The sequence below is a fragment of the Artemia sp. Qi Xiang Cuo genome, chromosome 11 (assembly GCF_049724085.1).
Source record: "Artemia sp. Qi Xiang Cuo chromosome 11, ASM4972408v1, whole genome shotgun sequence".
Classification (NCBI taxonomy): Eukaryota; Metazoa; Arthropoda; class Branchiopoda; order Anostraca; family Artemiidae; genus Artemia; species Artemia sp. Qi Xiang Cuo.
Genome location: NC_142804.1, coordinates 64,258,626 through 64,280,483, shown reverse-complemented (window position 1 = coordinate 64,280,483; position 21,858 = coordinate 64,258,626). Strand labels below are relative to the sequence as shown.

At 31.9% G+C, this 21,858-nt stretch overlaps 1 protein-coding gene across 1 annotated transcript in view; it reads left to right on the top strand.

The window, feature by feature from the left end:
- LOC148947238 (nardilysin-like) overlaps positions 1-21,858 on the top strand; it is a 154,293-nt gene that overhangs the window by 12,207 nt on the left and 120,228 nt on the right. The window contains exon 2 of the mRNA XM_089096942.1: positions 6,160-6,236. Within this exon, the coding sequence (XP_088953068.1) occupies positions 6,160-6,236 (77 nt within the window). The remainder of the gene's footprint in view (positions 1-6,159; positions 6,237-21,858) is intronic.

Here is a 21,858-nt window from a genome sequence, read left to right as displayed (position 1 = left end):
AATCGCAATCAATTTCCAATCGAAACGCTTTCTATCTTGCCATTTGCAATCAATTTCCAATCGAAAAGCTTTCTATAAAAACCTTATATGCCCCCAGGGCATAGCTTACAGCCCTTGGCTTCTGGGGTATGGGGGGTTTGTCATCCTCAAAATAATAATTTCCAGAACTTTCAACTAAGTTGAACAAAATAGCTATCTCAAAATTGTAATTGAATGTGTTTTGAGGAAATGGTGGGCGTGAGAGGGGGGTTAGTTGCTCTTCAAAGACATAATTTCCGGACTTTTCAACTAAGTTGAACAGAATGTTTAGCTCAAAATTTTTATTAGATGTTTTTGGGGAAATGGTGGGCGTGGGAGGGGTGTTAGTTTTCCTCCAATCACTTTTGACTATTAAAAAGGGCACTAGCCCTTCGAAGTTTCCAAAGTTTCTATTACAACGCTCTATAAGAACCTTATATGTCCCCAGAGCATAACTTACAACCCTTGCCCTGAGGGATGGGGGGGGGGGGGTTGATCATCCTCAAAGACATAATGTCCAGAACTTTTAAATACGTTGAAAAAAATGGCTATTTCAAAATTTTGATTGCATATGTTTGGGGAAATGGTGGGCGTGAGAGAGGTTTTTTGCCCTCCAATCAGTTTCGACTAGCCTAATAAAAAGGGCACTAGCCCTTTCACTTTCCAGTCGAATGAGCCTTTTTTGAAGTTTATACGACAACATTTTCTATAAAAAACCCTATATGTAAAACCCCATACATAACTTTTAAAAAATATATAAAAAAAAACAGTGCATAACTTTTAACCTTAGCCCCACTTTTAACCTATAGGTTCGGTATTTCAAGAGGATTGCTCCATTCTTGAAATTCATCTCCACTGATGCTTCATACTGGCATAGTTCTACCGAAATCGTCATGATCTTGCCAAAGCCTGAGCTTTCCGGACAGACCGAAAGACAGGCTGGGCATTTTGTTTTTCTCCTTGATTTGTTACCATTTAGCGTATTGTGAACAAGTGGACGACTTCTGGTTTAAGCTTGTTTTATACAGTTGTGCTTTATTCTTCAATTTTCTATGTTATCTCTATTAAATAACTGAGTTTTGCATTGAATAAACGTTTTTATTGTCTGTCCCAAGTATGGTTACCACTTGTCCCATCTATGGTGCCCGGTTGCATACCTAGGACAAAATAGGTAGTCGTCAAAAGAACATATTTTCTTGAAAACAAATTCACGACTTGAAAATTTGATAACATCTTCCTTGATTAATGCAGATGATGCTGAGAAATTTTCGTTTGCACTGGAAAGTGTCAAGGAGTAAGAAGCAAATCAAAAAAATTTTCTCAAGTATGGGGCCTTCCCCCTAAGGATTGTTTTCTTAACATGTTTCCTTCTCTATAGCCCCAATTCTAGGTTTATTCCAGGGTTATTTTGCTGTTTTGGAGACGCGTCTAATTAGGATAATAAAAGTTTGGGAATTGAATGATAATATAAATTATGCCTTGGGAAGGTATAATTTAAATTATCATCTAAATTATGCCTTTATCATTGTAAAATCCTGAAAACAACAATTTTTTTTATCTTTGAAAAGAAAACTTGCTTATATTTTCCTTTAATTTTGATTTGATTCTGCTTTTCATGGTCTCTAGGTTTTGAAGACATAAGTCTAATCACTTGAGTAGGATTTTAACCCATATTTGGAATTTTTAAGTGCATCTGTAGTCCCCTCAGAAGGATACATTGTAAAATACTGAAAACAACAAATTTCTAAAATGCTTGCATCAATCCTAAAAGTGCTTCAATTTAACCCCCCCCCCAATGTGCAAATATATAGCCCAAAATATATATTTTCCATAAATTTTGTGCTTTTTGGTTTCATTTAAATTGCCTCTTTGCCATTAAATCTGTTTGTAGGAAAGAATAACATGTGGAAAATGCATAGAAAGTATATAATTTATGCTACATATTTTGCATGTTAGGGGGGGATGAAGTAAATTGCAGCCCTTTTAGAAATGATATAATTGATGTGTTATTTTGGAATTTTTTAAAACTTGTTTTACATTTTATAGTTTTTTTCTTCTGAGGAGGAGTAATTACAAAACAAAGTCAAACTTTAATATAAAGAGAGGAAGGGCTTAGAAGGAGACAGCCCCCCTCACATACAGAATAATTTTTATCCATTTTGAGTTTTAATGTCACTCTTTACTTTCATTTAGAAAAGTAGTTTTTATTTAATTTTTTTTTTCGCCAAACTCAGGGCTACACTAAATATAAAGAGAGCTGTCACTCCCTTAAACTCCATTCTTTTTACAAAGTTTGCTTTTTGCAGAATAATCCACAAATATAAATAAATAAATTAAACAACACTTTTGCGCTGGAGAAAACCTTTGAGGGTTTACGGTCGCGCGAAAGTCCACGTAACTACTTACCTATTAACTCGACTATTTACTTAAACCTCAACTATTTAATGAAAACTATTATAAATAAACTAATATATATATATATATATATATATATATATATATATATATATATATATATATATATATATATATATATATATATATATATATATATATATATATATATATATATATAATATATATATATATATATATATATGAAAAAAAAAGAATAAATAACTGAATTAAAAATAATAAGAAATAAATAATATATAAAAGAAAAATAATAATCACAAATCCTGTCTCCGTCAACCTTCAATGCTCCTACCCTGCCCTCCCATCCCCACCTTAGCCCCTGACTACCCTTATCTTTCCATCCCACCCTTACCTCTCCAGCTCCTCTTCCTCCTCTACCCAATCTAGCAGCCGTAATAAAATTCAACAAATTCTTCCCTAAAAACAATCTTTTAAATTCTTTTTAAACTGAGGTACGTGTTCTACTGCCCTAATGCTCAATGGTAGCCACAGTATATATAATAGTATAATTATATAAACTGTGTATAATTATATAAACTGTGATGGTAACCCATTCCATACAGGTCACAGTTTATATAATTTATATAATACTATTATATATACTGTGATACAGATGTACCCAGGTGTTTTATTGAAAATGAAGGCCTGGTACCACGACGGCAATCAACAACTATATTATCACTTTGCCCAGTTCCATAATTATGCGGGTCACTATTAATTTGGTAATAACTCTTAAAAACATCAGGGGTTAAACCATTCAAATACTTAAACACAAATACTGCAGCTTGGTAATCTCTTATCTGATCAAACAGTTCTTGGTAACGAACTGTAAGTAAGGAGCGACCCGTCTCAATGGAAACCGAAACTCTAGAAAGCGGGTTTTTGATACCAATAGATACATCAAAAGAATCGGATTTCAATGCTGAATTCAAATATATAATTTTCATCAAGTTTAGTCCTACCCATCAAAAGTCACGCGCCTGAGAAAATTTGGCTGATTTTTGAAAAAAGGGAAAACACCCCTAAAAATTATAGAACCTTAATGAAAATCACACCATCATATTCAGCGTATCAGAGAACCCTACTGTAGAGGTTTCAAGCTCCTATTTATAAAAATATGGAAGTTTTTATTTTTTGCCAGAAGAATGATCACAGGTGTGTGTTTATTTGTTTTTTTGTTGTTTTATTCAGGGGTGATCTTTTTAACACAGTGGTCCTGAAATATCGTGGGAGAGCTCAGTGGAACGGAAATTAAAAGTTCTTGTGCCCTTTTTAAGGGACGAAACAATGGAGGGCAACTAGGCCCCCTCCCACGCTCATTTTTTTCCCAAAGTCACCTGATCAAAATTTTGAGATAGCCATTTTGTTTTTTTTATATTTAATTTCTGATCTTTTTTTCAAATAATGCTGGGAAATCTGGCGTCCCTTTCATAGTAATGTCCCTTCCCCCATGAAAACTTCCCACATAACCCCCGACCCACCCACTCCCAATACTACCAGAAAAAATCCCCCCTGAAAACGTCTGTATGAACTTTACCCAATGTTAACATATAGTATTGGTTATTAGGAAGTATACAGACGTTTTCAGGGGGATTGTTTCTGGTAGTAGGGGGGTGGGTGGGTCGGGGGTTATGTGGGAAGATCTTTCCACGAAGGAAGTTTTCATGGGGGAAGGAACATTGCTATGAAGGGGACGCCGGATTTCCCAGCATTATTTGAAAAAAAGATCAGAAATTAAATATAAAAAAAAACAAGTCTTCCAACTGAAAATAAGGAGTAACATCAAAACTTAAAATGAACAGAAAATATTACGTGTATGATTGGGTTCACCCGCTAGTCAGTACCTCGCTCTTTAAGCAAAAGGTTTTTTAGTACTTTCATAAGAGCTATTTATTCTAAATAAAGGCATTTGTGATTAAGGGGTCATTTTTAAAGAATTGGAACAAAATTCGAACTTTAGCTTAAAGAGTGAGTTATTGACTAGGGGGCGAGCCCCCTACTATACGTATTAAAAGTATATGAATATAGAAGTTCGTTACGTAAGTTAATTCGTAAGTTACGTATATTTATTACTAATAAAAACGTTCTTAAATAAAATTAAGCAAGTTTCGAGAAAGCCATTTAACCAAATAAAAGCAAAATTAATGTGCAAATTTTGTTTTAATTATTCGTGTACGGTGGGCCAAAATCAAAACCTGCATTAAATCAAAATGTTCAAAAATTAAATAAAAAAACAAGTTTTTTTTAACTTAAAGTAAGGAACGACGTAAAAACTTAAAACGAACAGAAATTATTCCGTATATAAAAGGGGCTGTCCCCTCCTCAACGCCTCGCTCCTTACGCTAAAGTTTGACTTTCTCACAACTCTTATTTTTTTTAAACAATAAAAAACTTTAGCGTAAAGAGCGAGGCGTTGAGGAGGGGACAGCCCCTTTCATATACGGAATAATTTCTGTTCGTTTTAAGTTTTAACGTCTTTCCTTACTTTCAGTTAAAAAAAACTTGTTTTTTTTATTTAATCTAAATTAAGGAGCTCCAGGGACCTAAAACAAGCACAGGTGTCATGTACATCCTGGACATACCTACCGATTGTTCTAGCAGCTTTATTTTTTAGAACTTGCACTCTTCTAATAAACCATTATTTCTACAATGAGTGGGGATTTACCCCTTTGATACCAATGAGCAATGAGCTTTTACCCCTCTCAACTTTGAAATTACATGCTTTAATAAACCATAATAATGGTCCATTTTTCTATAGACTGCATGTTTGTTTAGGGATGAACGTTATAGTATATGCCAGCATTGCCTTTGAGACTGGGATACTGGGTTAACACCCTTTCAATGCTTGTCCAAATTTTTTTCTTGATTAACATTGGGCTCTGTTTTGGCCAAAATTGTGGTTTGGCTGGTCAAAATACTAGAATTGGGTACTTTCTTGTGGACTGATCTATTTTGATTCTTTTTAAGGGCAATATTTTTTTGGAGTAAAAAACATGCATGCATGACCACGCTTTTGTGTAAAAATCAGAAATTTCATATTTTAATGATAGTGGCTTAAGATTTCTCATGCATGTTGAATTTCATCGCATAATTTTCATCAAGATTGTATCTGATCTTGAGGGAGTTTAACCCTTTCTATAAAATCATACACATTTTCGTTGACAAATAGCTTTTAATGATAAACTAAATTTAGCAAATGCTGCTTCATATTTAGAATCAGCATTAACAATCGATTTTGTCGTTGAGCATATTGTAATCAAAATATTCTTTTACACAGTTTGTTTTCTATTGACAAGGGTTGCTATTTACTTACAGTTTTGTTTGATCTAAAGGCTCTCCTAAAAGTGAGGGAGGCCATCATTCTTTGACCAACCCCCGCTTTTCAAATTCGAGTTTAATGTTTGTATAACAATGCATCAAAAATGATAATTGTCTTCTTAAGAAGTGTTCTTCTTGAAAATGTTTCAGGAGGGGAGGGGGGGGGGGGTCTGGCCAATCTGGTCTGTATTTTTAGATAATTTTAAATACAAACTAGATAAACATGTTTTAAAAAATATATTTTCATCTAAAATAGTAACCAAATACTACACTTTGCTAGCCCAATTTATAGAAGCCCCAATTAAATCAATAGTGATCTAGTTGTTTTGTCATATTTAAATATGTTATTGGAGATAATTAATCCTTGACTAGAATGGTCTATTTTAGTGATTGCTATTTTGTTTTTAGATCTCTTCGTCTCGATAATGGCCTCAAAGTTTTGCTGATACACGATCCAGATAGAAATCCTGGCAGAATTGCCCAAGGTAGTTTTTTTCCTTTTTGAATAGGTTCTTTAAAATACACAGTAAATCAACTAACTTAATTAATCTACATCTGTGATGGTTCGTGATGGCTTGGTCTTCCCCTTGGAGTAGAAGGGGGGGTGCTACTCCGGACGGGAGTCCATATATGTGCATAGAACCACGTGGTTTATGGTTTTTGTCAGTGAGAATTTGAAAAAACAGGAACTTTGTCAAAATTTTTTATGGATTTTGTTAGTGAGAATTTGAAAAAATAGGAACTTTCTCATATTTTTGTATGTTTTTATGGTTTTTGTCAGTGAGAATTTGTAAAAACAGGAACTTTCTCACATTTATGTCTGTTTTCTTGGATGTTTTTTATGGATTTTGTCAGTGAAAATTTGAAAAACAGGAATTTTGTCACTTTCATGGATTATAGAGTCATTAACCAAATCGTTTCCGGGTATAGTTAATGACACTTTCTTCCTGTTGTTGTTCGAGGCAAAGTTAATGACACTTGCTTGCTGTTGTTGTTCGAGGCAAATGTTATGAGTTTCCGGGAAACAGTTTGATCGCGTGTTTCCAATATTTGTTGTTGTTCGAGCCAAATGTTATGAGTTTCCGGGAAACAGTTAGATCGCGTGTTTCCAATATTTGTTGTTGTTGTTCGAGGCAAATGTTATGAGTTTCCGGGAAACAGTTAGATCGCGTGTTTCCTTCTCAGCCAAGCGAATGTCCTGGTGTCCAGAAATAGTATTTGTTGTTGTTGTTCGAGTCAAATGTTATGAGTTTACGGGAAACAGTTAGATCGCGTGTTTCCAGTATTTGGTGTTGTTGTTCGATGCAAATGTTATGAGTTTCCGGAAAAAAGTTAGATCGCGTGTTTCCACTATTTGTTGTTGTTTCCGAGACAAATTTCAAGGTCAATGTTGTTGTTGTTTTGGGCAAGCTCCCAGTGAATGTCAAGGGGAACCACGTGGTTAATGGGGTCAATGGTCTCTTTCTCCAGGTTTGTTTTTGGCACGCTCTCAGCTAGTGTTATGATCCGAGTATTTGTTGTTGTTGTTGTTTTTGGCACGCTCTCAGTGAATGTTATGATCCAGAAATAGGAAATAGATTGTTTCCGGGCAAAGTTAATTAATGTCTGACAGATGACGTCAAGTTAATTAATGTGATTTCAACCAGAATTGTTTCCGAGGCAAAGTTTAGATCACACATGACAGATGATGTCATGATTGATTGAATTGTCTCTGGCGCGAAGTTTATTAATGTCTGGAGTTCTTCCAAAAGAACTGTCTCTGAGCGAATGTTTAGATCTTAGCGCGGGAATCAGGTTTCCAAATAATTTGAAATGCGCCAGCACAGAAATGACAAGCATGAGGAACTCGCTGAAATTACATTTAGGGATAATTTTGGCAAAACCGTTTTAGCCATTTTATGGAATTATTTCGGCGAAACAGATAGAGACATTATAAAAGATGATTTTAGAAAAGGTTTTAGAAGAGAATTTAATAGTAAAACTCTGTGGTCGTTATAATACACAAGTTCCATTTGAACAGTGTTTTGAGGTCCTCTACCCCAACCCCAAAGGGTTCCAATACCCCCCCCCCCACCCCCCACGAAGCCCCCCGTCCTCAAAGGGTCTCTGGGCGTCCCAACGGCCCCCCGTGCCCCCAAAGGCTCCAGAGCCCCCATTATAATACTCTTTTAAGGCTTTATTATATCTTTAGAACAAATTATTATTTTAGGGAATTATTTCGGTGAAACAGTTAGAGACATTTTAAAATATGATTTTTGAAGAGATTTTAGAAGAGAATTTGAGGGTGAAACTCTGTGGTCTTTATACTACACAAGTTCCATTTGAACAGTGTTGTGAGGTCCTCTACCCCAACCCCAAAGGGTTCCAATCCCCCTACCCCAACCCCGAAGGAAGCCCCGGTCCTCAAAGGTTCTCTGGGCTTCCAAAGGGCCCCCAGCACCCCAAAGGCCCTCCCCAGACCCTCAAAGGCCCTCCCCGGGCACCCAATGGCCTATCGAGGTCCCAAAAGACCACAGGGGTCCCACAGGCCATCACTTGGCCCCAAAATGCCCCTCCGACTCCCAACTGGCTCTCACGACCCCCCCAGGCCCTCCCCTGATCCGCCAAGGCCCTCCCGCTTCCCCCAGGCCCATCGACCCCGCGAGGCCCTCCCCCCGGTCCCTCCATGGCCCCAGGGCGCCCCAAGGCCCCCACACTCCTCAAGGACTACCCCACCAACACACGCACTACCCGGGCCCCCAAAGGACCACCCAGCCCGGGGGTTAGTTTTAGTTAAAAGTATAGAGTATTTTAGCTTAGAGTCATAACTTAGAGTTTTTCTTGAAGTTCTAGTTTAGTTAAATTTTAGTTAAGAGTTTGATGTTTTACCTTTTAGTTTCAGTTAGAGTTTTAGTTTTGTTTATTTTTATTTAATAGTTTGTAGTTTTATCTTATAGTCTTAGCTTAGAGTTTAAGTTAGAGTTGTTGTGTAGTTTAGTTTTAGTTAAAAGTATAGAGCTTTAACTTAGAGTCTTAGCTTAGAGTTTTAGTTAGAGTGGAAGCCTAGTTTAGTCAGAGTTAAGAATTTAGAGTTTTATCTTTGAGTCGCAGACTGGAGTTTTAATTAAAATAATAGTTTGATTTAATTTTAGTTCAGTTTAGAGTTTTGCTTAGATTCTAACATTGGTGTTTTTTTTTCAATAGTTGTATTTTAGTTTAGTTTTATCTATTATTTTGTTTTTTTAAATTTTAGTTTAAGTTATAGTTATAGCTTAGTTTATTTCTATTTAATATTTTATATTTTTTAGATTAGAGTTTTTGTTTAAGTTGTAGTTGAGTTTAGTTTTATTTAATAGTTTAGAGTTTTAGATTAGAGTCTTAGCTTAGAGTTTTTGTTAGAGTTCTAGTTTAGTTTAATTTTAGTTAAGAGTTTGATGTTTTACCGTTGAGTTTCAGTTAGAGTTCTAGTTTAGTTTAGTTTTAGTTAATTATTTCGTTTTGTTATTTTAAGTTAGTAGCTTATATTTTTTGTCTAATTTGTAGTTTAATTTAGTTTTAGTTAAGCTTTCAGTGATTTAGCGAATAGTATAAGATTAGATTTTATGTTTTATTTCTATCGTACTTCGGTTTTAGTTTAGAGTTTAGAGTTTTATATTATTATTATATTATAGTTTTTTTGTTATAGTTATAGTTTAGTTTAATTTTAGTTAAGAGTTTGATTTATTTTCCTTTGAGTTTCAGTTAGAGTTTCAGTTTAGTTTCAGTTAAGAGTTTGGTGTTTTACCTTAGAGTCTTAGCTTAGAGTTTTAATTTGAGTTCTAGTTTAGTTTAGTTTTAGGTAAGATTTTAGAATTTTAGCTTAGAGTTTTTTTGTTAGAGTTCGAGTTTAGTTTAATTTTATTTAAGAGTCTGATTTTCCAATTCTTGAGTTTAAGTTAGAATTCTAGTTTAGTTATTTTTACGAGTTGATGGTTTCAGGTTCATTTCTTATCGTAGAGTTCTTAGTTGGTGTTATAGTTTACTTTATTGTTGGTTAAGAGTCTATAAATTTAGCTCATACTGTTATCTTTAAGTTTTTTGTTATAGTTCTAGTTTTGCTTAGTTTTAGTCAATAGTTTATAGTTTTTTTTTAAGTTTTATTTTATTTTATTTTTATCTAATATTTTGTAGTCCTATATTATATTGTTATATTAGAGTTTTTGGTAGAGTTGAAGTTCAGTTTACTAATAGTTAAGCGTTTTCAGTTTTATCATAAATCCTTAGCTTAGAGTTTTTGTTAGACTTTTAGTTTAGTTTAGATGTAGTTAAGAGTTTAGAGTTTTATTTTAGACACATAGCTTAGAGTTTTATTTTAGTTTATTTTTAGTTAATAGTTTAGAGTTTTAGCATAGAGTCTTAGCAGAGAGTTTTTGTTAGAGTTCTAGTTTAGTTTAGTTTTAGTTACGAGTTTAGAGTTTTATCCTAGAGTCTTATCTCACAGTTTTTGATAGAGTTCTAGTTTAGTTTTAGTTAAGAGTTTAGAATTTTAGCTTAGAGTCTTAGCTTGCGGTTTTATGCTAGAGTTCTAGTTTGTTTTAGTTTTACTTAATATATTAGAGTTTTTAGCTGATAGTCATATCTTAGAGTTTTTGTTGAAGTTCTAGTTTATTTTAGTTTTATTTAATATTTTAGATTTTTATCTTAGAGCCTTAGCTTAGAGGTTTTGTTAGAGTTGAAGTTTAGTTTAGTAATAGTTAATAGTTTATAGTTTTATCATAGAGTCTTAGCTTAGAGTTTTTGTTAGAGTTCTAGTTTAGTTTACATATAGTTAAGAGTTTAGAGTTTTTTAGCTTAGAGTTTTAGTTTAGAGTTCTAGTTTAGTTTAGTTATAGTTAAGAGTTTGGTGTTTTACCTTAGAGTTGTTGTTGAAGTTCTAGTTTAGTTTAGTTTTAGATAAGAGTTTAGAATTTTAGCTTAGAGTATTATCTTAGAGTTTTTTGTTAAAGTTCTAGTTTATATTATTTTTAGTTAAGAGTTTAGAGTTTTTAGCTGAGAGTCGTAGCCTAGAGTTTTTGTTGAAGTTCTAGTTTAGTTCAGTTTTAGTTAAGAGTTTTAGCTTAGAGTCTTAGCTTAGATTTTTTGTTAGAGTTGGAAGTTTATTTTAGTATTGGTTAAGAGCTTAGAATTTTTAGATTGGAGTGTTAGCTTTGAGTTTTTGTTAGAGTTCTAGTTTACTTTTGATGTAGTTAAGACTATTGAGTTTTACAGCAGAGACTTAGATTAGAGTTTTTTTCAGAGCCATATTTTAGTTTAGTAATAGTTAATAGTTTATAGTTTTAGAATAGAGTCTTAGCTTATAGTTTTTTTTAGAGTTCTAGTTAAGTTTACATTTAGCTAAGAGCTTGGAATTTTACATTAGAGACCTAGCTTAGAATTTTAGTTTAGCTTAGTAAGAGTTAAGAGTTTAGAATTTTAGCTTGGAGTCTTAGCTTAGAGTTTTTGTTAGAGTTTTAATTTAGTTTAGTTATAGTTAAGAGTTTTGTGTTTTACCATAGAGACTTATCTTAGAGTTTTAGTTTAGTTTAGTTTTAGTTAAGATTTTAGAGTTTTAGCTTAGAGTCTTAGCAGAGAGTTTTTGTTAGAGTTCTAGTTGAGTTTAGTTTTAGTTGAGAGTTTAGAGTTTTAGCCTAGAGTCTTATCTCGGAGTTTTTATTAGAGTTCTAGTTTAGTCTTGTTTTAGTTAAGAGTTTAGTTTTTTAAGCTTAGAGCCTTAGTTTAAATCTTTCTGTTGAAGTTCTAGTTTAGTTTAGAGTTTTATCTTAGAATTAGAGTTTTAATTAGAGTTCTAGTTTAGTTAAGTTTTATTTAAGTGTTTAGAGATTTGGCTTATAGTCTTAGCTTAGTATTTTTGTTAGAGTTCTAGTTTAGTTTAGTTTTAGTTTAAAGTTTTATCTTAGATTCTTAGCTTAGAATTTTTGCTATAGTTCTATTTTAGTTTAGTTATAGTTGAGCGTTTGGTTTTTCACCCTATAGGCTTATATTTGAGTTTTGGTCTATTTTAGTTTTACTTAAGAGTTTAGAGTCTTAGCTTAGGGTCTCAGCTTAGAGTTTTTGCTAGATTTCTAGTTTAGTTTAGTTTTAGTTAAGAGTTTAGTGTTTTATCTTATAGTCTTAGTTTAGATTTTTTGTTAAAGTTTAATTTAGTTTTGTTTTTTAGTTTTTGATTAGACTTATAGTTTTAATTAGAGTTCTAGTTTAGTTTAGTTAGCTAAGAGTTTAGAGTTTTAGATTAAAGTCTTAGCTTAGAGTTTTTGTTAGAGTTATAACTTTGTATAGTTTTAGCTAAGAGTTTAGAGTTTTAACATAGAGTCTTAGATTAGAGTTTTATTTAGATTTGCAGTTTAGTTTAGTTACTTTTAAGAATTTATATTTTTAGCTTAGAGTCATGGCTTAGAGTTTTATTTTAAGTTATAGTTTGGTTAAGTTTTAGTTAAGAGTTTCGAGTTTTAGCTGAGTCTTAGCTTAGTGTTTTTGCTAGAGTTCTAGTTTATTTTAGTTTTAGTTAAGAGTTTAAAGTTTTACCTTAGATTCCTAGCTTAGAGTTTTTGTTAGATTTCTAGTTTAGTTTAATTTTAGTTAAGAATTTGATATTTTACCTTTGAGTTTCAGGTAGAGTTTTAGCTTATTTTACTTTTAGTTAAGAGTTTACCGTTTTACCTTGGAGTCTTAGCTTAGAGTTTTAGTTAGAGTTCTAGTTTTTGTTCAGTTTTAGTTAGGAGTTTAGAATTCTAGCATAGAGTCTTAGCTCAGAGTTTTTGTTAGAGTACAAGTTTCCTTTAGTTTTAGTTAATAAGTTAGAGTTTTACATTTGAGTTTCAGGTATAGTTATAGTTTAGTTTAGTTTTAGTTATTAGTTTAGAGTTTTTATCTTAGAGTCTTAGCTTAGAGGTTTTATTGAAGTTCTAGTTTAGTTTAGTTTTAGTTAATAGCCTAGAGTGTTTGTTAGAGTTCTGGTTTATTTTAATTTTATTTAAGATTTTAGAGTTTTAACTTAGAGTTTTTTTGTTAGAATTCTAGTTTAGTTTAATTTTAGTTAATAGTTTAATTTTTTTTTCATTTGAGTTTCAATTATAGTTCTAGTTTAGTTTTAGTTTAGAGTTTGTTGTTTTACCTTAGAGTTTCAGTTAAAGTTCTAGTTTTGTTTTATTTAGGACTTTAGTGTTTCACTTTAGAGTGTTAGCTTAGAGTTTTTTGTTAGGGTTCTAGTTTAGTTTAATTTTAGTTAAGAGTTTAATTTTGTATCTCTGAGTTTCAGTTAGAGTTCTAGTTTAGTTTTAGTTAAGAGTTTAGTGCTTTACTGTAGAGTCTTAGCTTGGAGTTTTTAGTTAGAGTTCTAGTTTAGTTTAGTTTTGGTAAAGACTTTAGATTTTCAGCTTAGAGTATTATCTTAGGGGTTTCTTAGATTTTTAGCTTATTTTAATTTTAGCTAAAAATTTAGTTTTTACCATAAAGTCTTAGCTTAGAGTTTTTTTTGAAGTTTTAGTTTATTTTAGTTTTAGTTAATAGTTTAGAATCTTAGCTAAGAGTCTTAGCTTACAGTTTTTGTTATAGTTGAAGTTTAGTTTAGTAATATTTAAGAGTTTGGTGTTTTACCGTAGACTCATATCTTTGAGTTTTAATTAGAGTTCTAGTTTAGTTTAGTTTTAGTTTAGAGTTTAGAGTTTAAGCTTAGACTCTTAGATCAGAGTTTTTGTTAGATTTTTATTTTATTTTAGTTTTAGTCAAGATTTTAGAGTTTTTAGCTTAGATTAATATCTTAGAGTTTTTGTTGAATCTATAGTTTAGTTTAGTTTCAGTTAAGAGTTTATATTTTTAGCTTCGATTCTTAGCTTACAGCTGTTGATAGAGTTTTAGTTTAGTTTAGTTATAGTTAAAAGTTTAGAGTTTTAGCTTATATTATTAGCTTAGATTTATAGTTAGAGTTGAAGTTTAGTTTAGTTATAGTTAATAATTTAGAGTTTTTCGATTAGAGTTGTAGTTTAAAGTTTTTGTTATAGTTCTAGTTTATTTTAGTTAAGACTTTAGAGTTTTATAATAGATTCATAGGTTAGAGTTTTTTGTGAAGTTGAAGTTTAGTTTAGTCATAGTTAAGAATTTAGAATTTTTATATTAGAGTCATAGCTTAGAGATTTTAAAGTTCGAGTTTAGTTTAGTTAAGAGTTTAGAGTTCAACCTTAGAGTCTTAGCTTAGAGTTTTACTTAGAGTTGAAGTTTAGTTTACTTACAGGTAAGGGTTTAGAGTTTTAGCTTGGAGTCTTAGCTTAGAGTTTTAGTTGTAGTTCTAGCTTAGTTTAGTTTTAGTTAAGAGTTTAGAGTTTTACCTTAAAGCCTTAGATTATTGTTTTATTTATAGTTCTAGTTTATTTTAGTTTTAGTTAAGAGTTTTGAGTTTCACCTTAAAGTCTTAGATTAGAGTTTTAGTTAGTGTTGAAGTTTCGTTTAGTTTAGTTATAGTTAAGAGTTTATAGTTTTAGCTTAGAGTATTAGCTTAGAGTTTTAGTTAGAGTTATTGTTTAGTTTAGTTTTAGTTAAGATTTTTAGCTTTAGCTTAGAGTCTTAGCTTAGAATTTTAGTTAAAGTTGAAGTTTAGTCCAAACTAGCATAACCACAAAATTACACAATATTGCATAGAAATACCAAAACCATAGGTTAGGTTAGGTCAGGTTAGAAGTTTGGTTTCTCCACGTTTAAGTTAGGTTAGATTAGGTTAGCTTATCATGGGCGCTCATGATAAGCTAACCTAATCTAACCTAACTTAAACGTGGAAAAACTAAACTAGAACTTCAAAAACTCTAAGCTATGACTCTAAGATAAAAACTCTAAATTCTTAACTATGACTAAACTAAACTTCAACTTCAACAAAAACTCTAATCTATGACTCTATGATAAAACTCTAAACTCTTAACTAAACTAAACTAGAAATATAACAAAAACTCCAAACTACGACTCTAAGCTAAAACTCTAAATTCTTAACTATAACTAAACTAAACTTCAACTCTAACTATAACTCTAAGCTAATACTCTAAGCTAAAACTCTAAACTCTTAACTTAAACTAAACTAAACTAAAACTCTAACAAAACTCTAAGCTAAGAATCTAAGCTAAAACTATAAACTCTTACCTCAGACTACATTAAGCTATATCTTAAAAAAAATATATAATATGTTAGTATAATCTAAAACATCTAAACTATTTAACAAAACTAAACTAAACTAGAAATCAAACAAAAACTCTGAGATTAGAGTCTAAGCTTAAGATCTAGTCTATAAACAAAAACTAAACTAAACTAGGGATAAAATAAGGTCTCCCATCTTAGACTATATGGTAAAACACCTAAATCTTAAATATTGTTAAACTAAACTTCAACTCTAACAAAAACTCTAAGCTAAGACTCTAAGCTAAAACTCTAAACTATTAAATAAAACTAAAATAAACTAAAACTTCAACAAAAATTCTAAGCTAAGACTCTATGGTAAAAACTAAACTCTTAACTAAAACTAAAATAAACTAGAACTCTAAAAAAACTCTAAGCTAAGACTCTAAGCTGAAATTCTAAATTCTTAACCAAAACTAAACTAGACTAGAACTCTAACTAAAAACTCTAAGCTAAGAGTCTAAGGTAAAACTCCAAACTCTTAACTAAAACTAAACTAGAACTCTAACTGAAACTCAGAGGTACAAAATCAAACTCTTAACTAAAATTAAACTAAACTAGAACCCTAACAAAAAACTCTAAGCTAAGACTCTAAGGTGAAACACCAAACTCTTAACGAAAACTAAACTAGAACTCTAACTGAAACTCTAAGGTAAAACACCAAACTCTTAACTAAAACTAAACTAGAACTCTAATTGAAACTCAAAGGTAAAAGAAAAACTCTTAACTAAAATTAAAGTAAACTAGAACTCTAACAAAAAAACTCTAAGCTAAGACTCTAAACTCTTAAATAAAATTAAACTAAACTAGAACTCTAACAAAAACTCTAAGCTATTAACTAAAACTAAACTAAACTAGAACTTCAACAAAAACTCTAAGATAAGACTCTAAGCTAAAAACTCTTAAACTCATAACTAAAACTAAACTAAACTAGAACTCTAATTGAAACTCAAATTTAAAACTACAAACTATTAACTAAAACTAAAATAAACTAGAATTCTAACGAAAACTCTGAACTAATACTCTAAGCTAAAATTCTAAACTCTTAAATAAAACTGAACAAAACTAGAACTCTAACTACAACTCTAAGATAAGACTTAAAGTTAAAACTATAATCTCTTAACTAAAATTAAAATAAACTAAAACTCTACCTGAAACTCAAAGGTAAAATATCAAATTCTTAACTAAAACTAAAATAAACTAGAAATCTAACAAAAACTCTTAGCTAGGACTCTAAGGTAAAACTCTAAACTCTTAACTAAAAATAAAATAAACTAGAAATCTAGGAAAAACACTAGGCTAAGAGTCAGCTAAAAGTCGAAACTCTTAACTAAATCTTAACCAAGCTATAACTTAAAGTAAAACTCTAAGCTACTACTCTAAGATAAAACTCTAAATTCTTAAAAGTAACTAAACTAAACTTCAACTCTAACTAAAACTCTAAGCTAAGACTCTATGGTAAAACTCTAAACTCTTAACTTAAACTAAACTAAACTAAAACTCTAACAAAAACTCTAAGCTATGACTCTAAGCTAAAACTCTTAACTCTCAGCTAACTAAACTAAACTAGAACTCTAATTAAAACTCTAAGTCTAAGCTAAAACTCTAAACTAAAACTAAACTAGACTTCAACAAAAACTCTAAACTAAGACTCTAAGCTAAAAACACTAAACTCTTATCTAAAACTAAACTAAACTAGAACTCTAGCAAAAACTCTAAGCTGAGACCCTAATCTAAAACTCTAAACTCTTAAGTAAAACTAAACTAGACTAAAACTCTAAGCTAAGTCTCTAGGGTGAAACACCAAACTCTTAACTATAACTAAACTAAAATAGAACTATGGCAAAAACTCTAAGCTAAGACTCTAAGGTAAAACTCTAAACTCTTAACTAAAACTAAACTAAAATAGAACTCTAACAAAAATTCTAAGCTAAGACTCTAAGATAAAACTCTAAATTCTTAACTAAAACTAAACTAAACTAGAACTCTAACTAAAACTCTAAGTCCAAGCTAAAACTCTAAACTAAACTAGAACTTCAACAAAAAACTTTAAACTAAGACTTAAGCTAAAAACACTAAACTCTTAAATAAAACTAAACTAAACTAGAACTCTAACAAAAACTCTTATATAAGAATCTATGATAAAACTATAAACTATTAAATAAAAATAAACTAAACTATAACTCTAACAAAAACTCTCTGCTAAGACTCTAAGATAAAACTCTAAAATCTTAACTAAAACTAAACTAAACTAAAACTCTAAGCTAAGTCTCTATGGTAAAACACAAAACTCTTAACTATAACTAAACTAAACTGGAACTCTAACAAAAACTCTAAGCTAAGACTCTAAGCTAAAGTTCTAAACTCTTAACTATTACTAAACTAAACTAAAATTCTAAGCTAGGTCTCTAAGGTAATACTCCAAACTCTTAACTATATGTAAACTAAACAAGAACTCTAACAAAAACTCTAAGCTAAGACTCTATGCTAAAACTCTAAACTCTTAACTATTACTAAGCTAAACTTCAACTCTAACAAAAACTCTAAGCTAAGTCCCTAGGGTAAAACTCCAAAGTCTTAGCTATATCTAAACTAAACTAGAACTCTAGCAAAAACTCTAAGCTAAGACTCTAAGCTAAAAACTCTAAGCTCTTAACTATAAATAAAATAAACTTCAACTCTAAAAAAAACTCTAAGCTAAGACTCTAAGCTAAAACTCTAAACTCTTAACTAAAACTGAACTAAACTACAACTTCGACAAAAACTCTATGATATGGCTCTCATATAAAAAATATAAACTATTAAATAAAAATAAAATGAACTAGAACTATAACAAAAAACTCTAAGCTAAGTATCTAAGCTAAAATTCTAAACTCTAATCTAAAACTAAGCTAAACTAGAACTTCAACAAAAACTCTAAGGTAAAACACCAAACTCTTAACTATAACTAAACTAAACTAGAACTCTAAACTAAGACTCTAAGCTAAAAACTCTAAACTCTTAACTAAAACTAAACTAAACTAAAATTCTAAGCTAGGTCTCTAGGGTAAAACTCCAAACACTTAACTATATGAAAACTAAACTAGAACTCTAACAAAAACTCTAAGCTAAGACTCTATGCTAAAACTCTAAACTCTTAACTATTACTAAACTATACTTAAAATCTAAAAAAACCTCTAAGCTAAGGCTGTAAGCTAAAACTCTAAGCTATTAACTAAAACTAAACTAAACTAGAACTTCAACAAAAACTCTAAGCTATTACTCTCAGCTAAAACTCTAAGTTCTTAACTCAAACTAAAACAAACTAGAACTCTAGCATAAAACTCCAAGCTAAGACTCTAAGCTAAAATTCTAAACTCTTAACTAAAACTAAACTAGAACTCTAACAAAAACTCTAAGATAAGACTCTTGGATAAAACTCTAAACTCTTAACTAGAACTAAACTAAACTAAAACTTTAACAAAAACTCTCTGCTAAGACTCTAAGCTAAAACTCTGAAGTCTTAACTAAAACTAAACTAAACTAAAACTCTAAGCTAGGTCTATAAGATAAAACTCTAGACTCTTAGCTAAATGTAAACTAAAGTAGCACTCTAACAAAAACTCTAAGCTAAGACTCTATGCTAAAACTCTAAACTCTTGACTATTAATAAAATAAACTTCAACTGTAACAAAAACTCTAAGCTAAGACTAAGCTAAAACTCTAAACTATTAACTAAAAATAAAATAAAATAAAAATTCAACAAAAACTATAAACTATTAACTAAAACTAAAATAAAATAGAACTCTAAAAAAACTCTAAGCTAAGACTCTAAGCTAAAATTCTAAACTCTTAACCAAAACTAAACTAAACTAGAACTCTAACTAAAAACTCTAAGCTAAGGCAATAAGGTAAAACACCAAAACTCTTAACTAAAACTAAACTAGAACTCTAACTGAAACTCAGAGGTAAAAAATCAAACTCTTAGCTAAAATTATACTAAACTAGAACTCTAACAAAAAAATTCAAAGCTAAAATTCTAAAATCTTAAATAAAACTAAACTAAACTAAAACTAAAATTAGTAATATAATCTAATAAAATGAGTTAAGGGGCCGACATAAAGAATGAAACTAAACAAAAAATCTAGATGATAACCATTGGAAAAAAAATCAACCTAAGAGCAATAATAAACTCCAATCTTGCTCTAACAAAAAAAAACTCTATGTTAGGACTAAGACAAGAATCTAAAATCTTAACTAAAACTAAACTAAACTAGAACTTCAACAAAAACTCTAAGCTTAAAACTCTAAGCTAAAAACTCTAAATTCTTAACTAAAACTAAACTAAACTAGAACTCTAACTGAAACTCAAAGGTAAAACATCAAACTCTTAACTAAAATTAAAATAAAATAGAATTCTAGCAACAACTCTAAGTTAAGACTCTAAGCTAAATCTCTAAACTATTAACTAAAACTAAACTAAACTAGAACTTCAACAAAAACTATAAGCTAAAAACTCTAAACTCTTAACTAAAACTAAACCAAACTAGAACTTCAACTGAAACTCTAAGGTAAAACATCAAACTCTTAACTAAAATTAAACTAAACTAGAACTCTAACAAAAAAACTCTAAGCTAAGACTCTAAGCTAAAACTCAAAACTCTTAACTAAAACTTATCCAAACTATAACTTTAAGTAAAAATCTAGGCTATGACTCTAAGCTAAAACTCTAAATTCTTAACTGTAACTAAACTAAACTTCCACTATAACTAAAACTCTAAGCTAAGACTCTAAGTTAAAACTATAAACTCTTAACTAAAACTAAACTACAAAATAACTTTAAATTAAACACTAAGCTAAGACTCTAAGATAAAACTACAAACTCTTAACTAAAACTAAACCAAACTAAAACTCTAACTGAAACTCAAAGGTAAAACATCAAACTCTTAACTAAAATTAAACTAAACTAGAGCTTCAACAAAAACTCTAAGTTATGACTCTAAGCTAAAACACTCTATACTTTTAACTAAAACTAAACCAAGGCCTGGCTGGTCCTTTGGGAGCCAGGGGAGAGCCTTTGTGGGTCTGGAGGCCCTTGGTGACCGATTGGTCCTTTGGGAGCCCGGTGGACCTTTGGAGATCGGGGGAAGGCCTTTGGGGGTCCGGGGCTCTTTGGGAGCCTGGGGGACCTTTGGGGACCGGGGGAGGGCCTTTTGGGGTCCGGGGGCCAGTTGGGAGCCTGGGGGACAGTTGGGGACCGGGTGAAGGCCTTTGGGACCCCGGTGGTCTTTTGGGAGCTCGATGGGCCTTTGGGGGCCCGGGGAGGGCCTTTGGGGGTCTGGGGAGGGCCTTTGGGGTCTGGGGGCCCTTTGGGAGCTTAGGGGACCTTTGAGTACCGGGGCTTCCTTCGGGGTTGGGGTGGGGGGATTGGAACCCTTTGGGGTTGGGGTAGAGGACCTCACACCACTGTTCAAATGGAACTTGTGTATTATAACGACCACAGAGTTTCACCCTCAAATTCTCTTCTAAAATCTCTTCAAAAATCATATTTTAAAATATCTCTAACTGTTTCACCGAAGTAATTCCCTAAAATAATAATTTGTTCTGAAAAGATATAATAAAGCCTTAAAAAAGTATTGTAATGGGGGCTGAGGAGCCGTTGGGGGCGCCGGGGGCCCTTTGGAAGCCCAGAGAGCCTTTGAGGACCGGAGGCTTCCTTCGGGGTGGGGGTGGGGGGATGGGAACCCTTTGGGGTTGGGGTAGAGGACCTCACAACACTGTTCAAATGGAACTTGTGTATTATAACGACCACAGAGTTTTACCATTAAATTCTCTTCTAAAACCTTTTCTAAAATCATCTTTTATAATGTCTCTAACTGTTTCGCCGAAATAATTCCATAAAATTGCTAAAACGGTTTCGCCAAAATTATCCCTAAACGTAATTTCAGCGAGTTCCTCTTGTTTGGCATCTCTGCGCTGGCGCATTTCAAATTATTTGGAAACCTGATTCCCGCGCTAAGATCTAAACATTCGCTCAGAGACAGTTCTTCTGGAAGAACTCCAGACATTAATAAACTTCGCGTCGGAGACAATTCAATCAATCATGACATCATCTGTCATGTGTGATCTAAACTTTGCCTCGGAAACAATTCTGGTCGAAATCCATAGACATTAATTAACTTGACGTCATCTGTCAGACATTAATTAACTTTGCCCGGAAACAATCTATTTCCTATTTCTGGATCAGAACATTCGCTGAGAGCGTGCCAAAAACAACAACAACAACAAATACTCGGATCATAACATTCGCTGAGAGCGTGCCAAAAACACACCTGGAGAAAGAGACCATTGACCCCATTAACCACGTGGTTCCCCTTGACATTCGCTGGGAGCTTGCCCAAAACAACAACAACATTGACCTTGACATTTGTCTCGGAAACAACAACAAATAGTGGAAAAACGCGATCTAACTTTGTTCCGGAAACTCATAACATTTTCCTCGAACAACAACAACATATACTGGAAACACGCGATCTAACTTTATCCCGGAAACTCTTAACAATTGCATCGAACAACAACAACAAAGACTGGAAAAACGCGATCTAACTGTTTCCCGTAAACTCATAACATTTGCCTCGAGCAAGAACAACAAATATTGGAAACACTCGATCTAACTGTTTCCCGGAAACTCATAACATTTGGCTCGAACAACAACAACAAATATTGGAAACACGCGATCTAACTGTTTCCCGGAAACTCATAACATTTGCCTCGAACAACAACGGGAAGGAAGTGTCATTAACTTTGCCTCGAACAACAACAGGAAGGAAGTGTCATTAACTTTGCCCAGAAATGATTTGGTTAATGACTCAATAATCCATGAAAGTGACAAAATTCCTGTTTTTCAAATTTTCACTGACAAAATCCATAAGACATCCAAGAAAACAGACATAAATG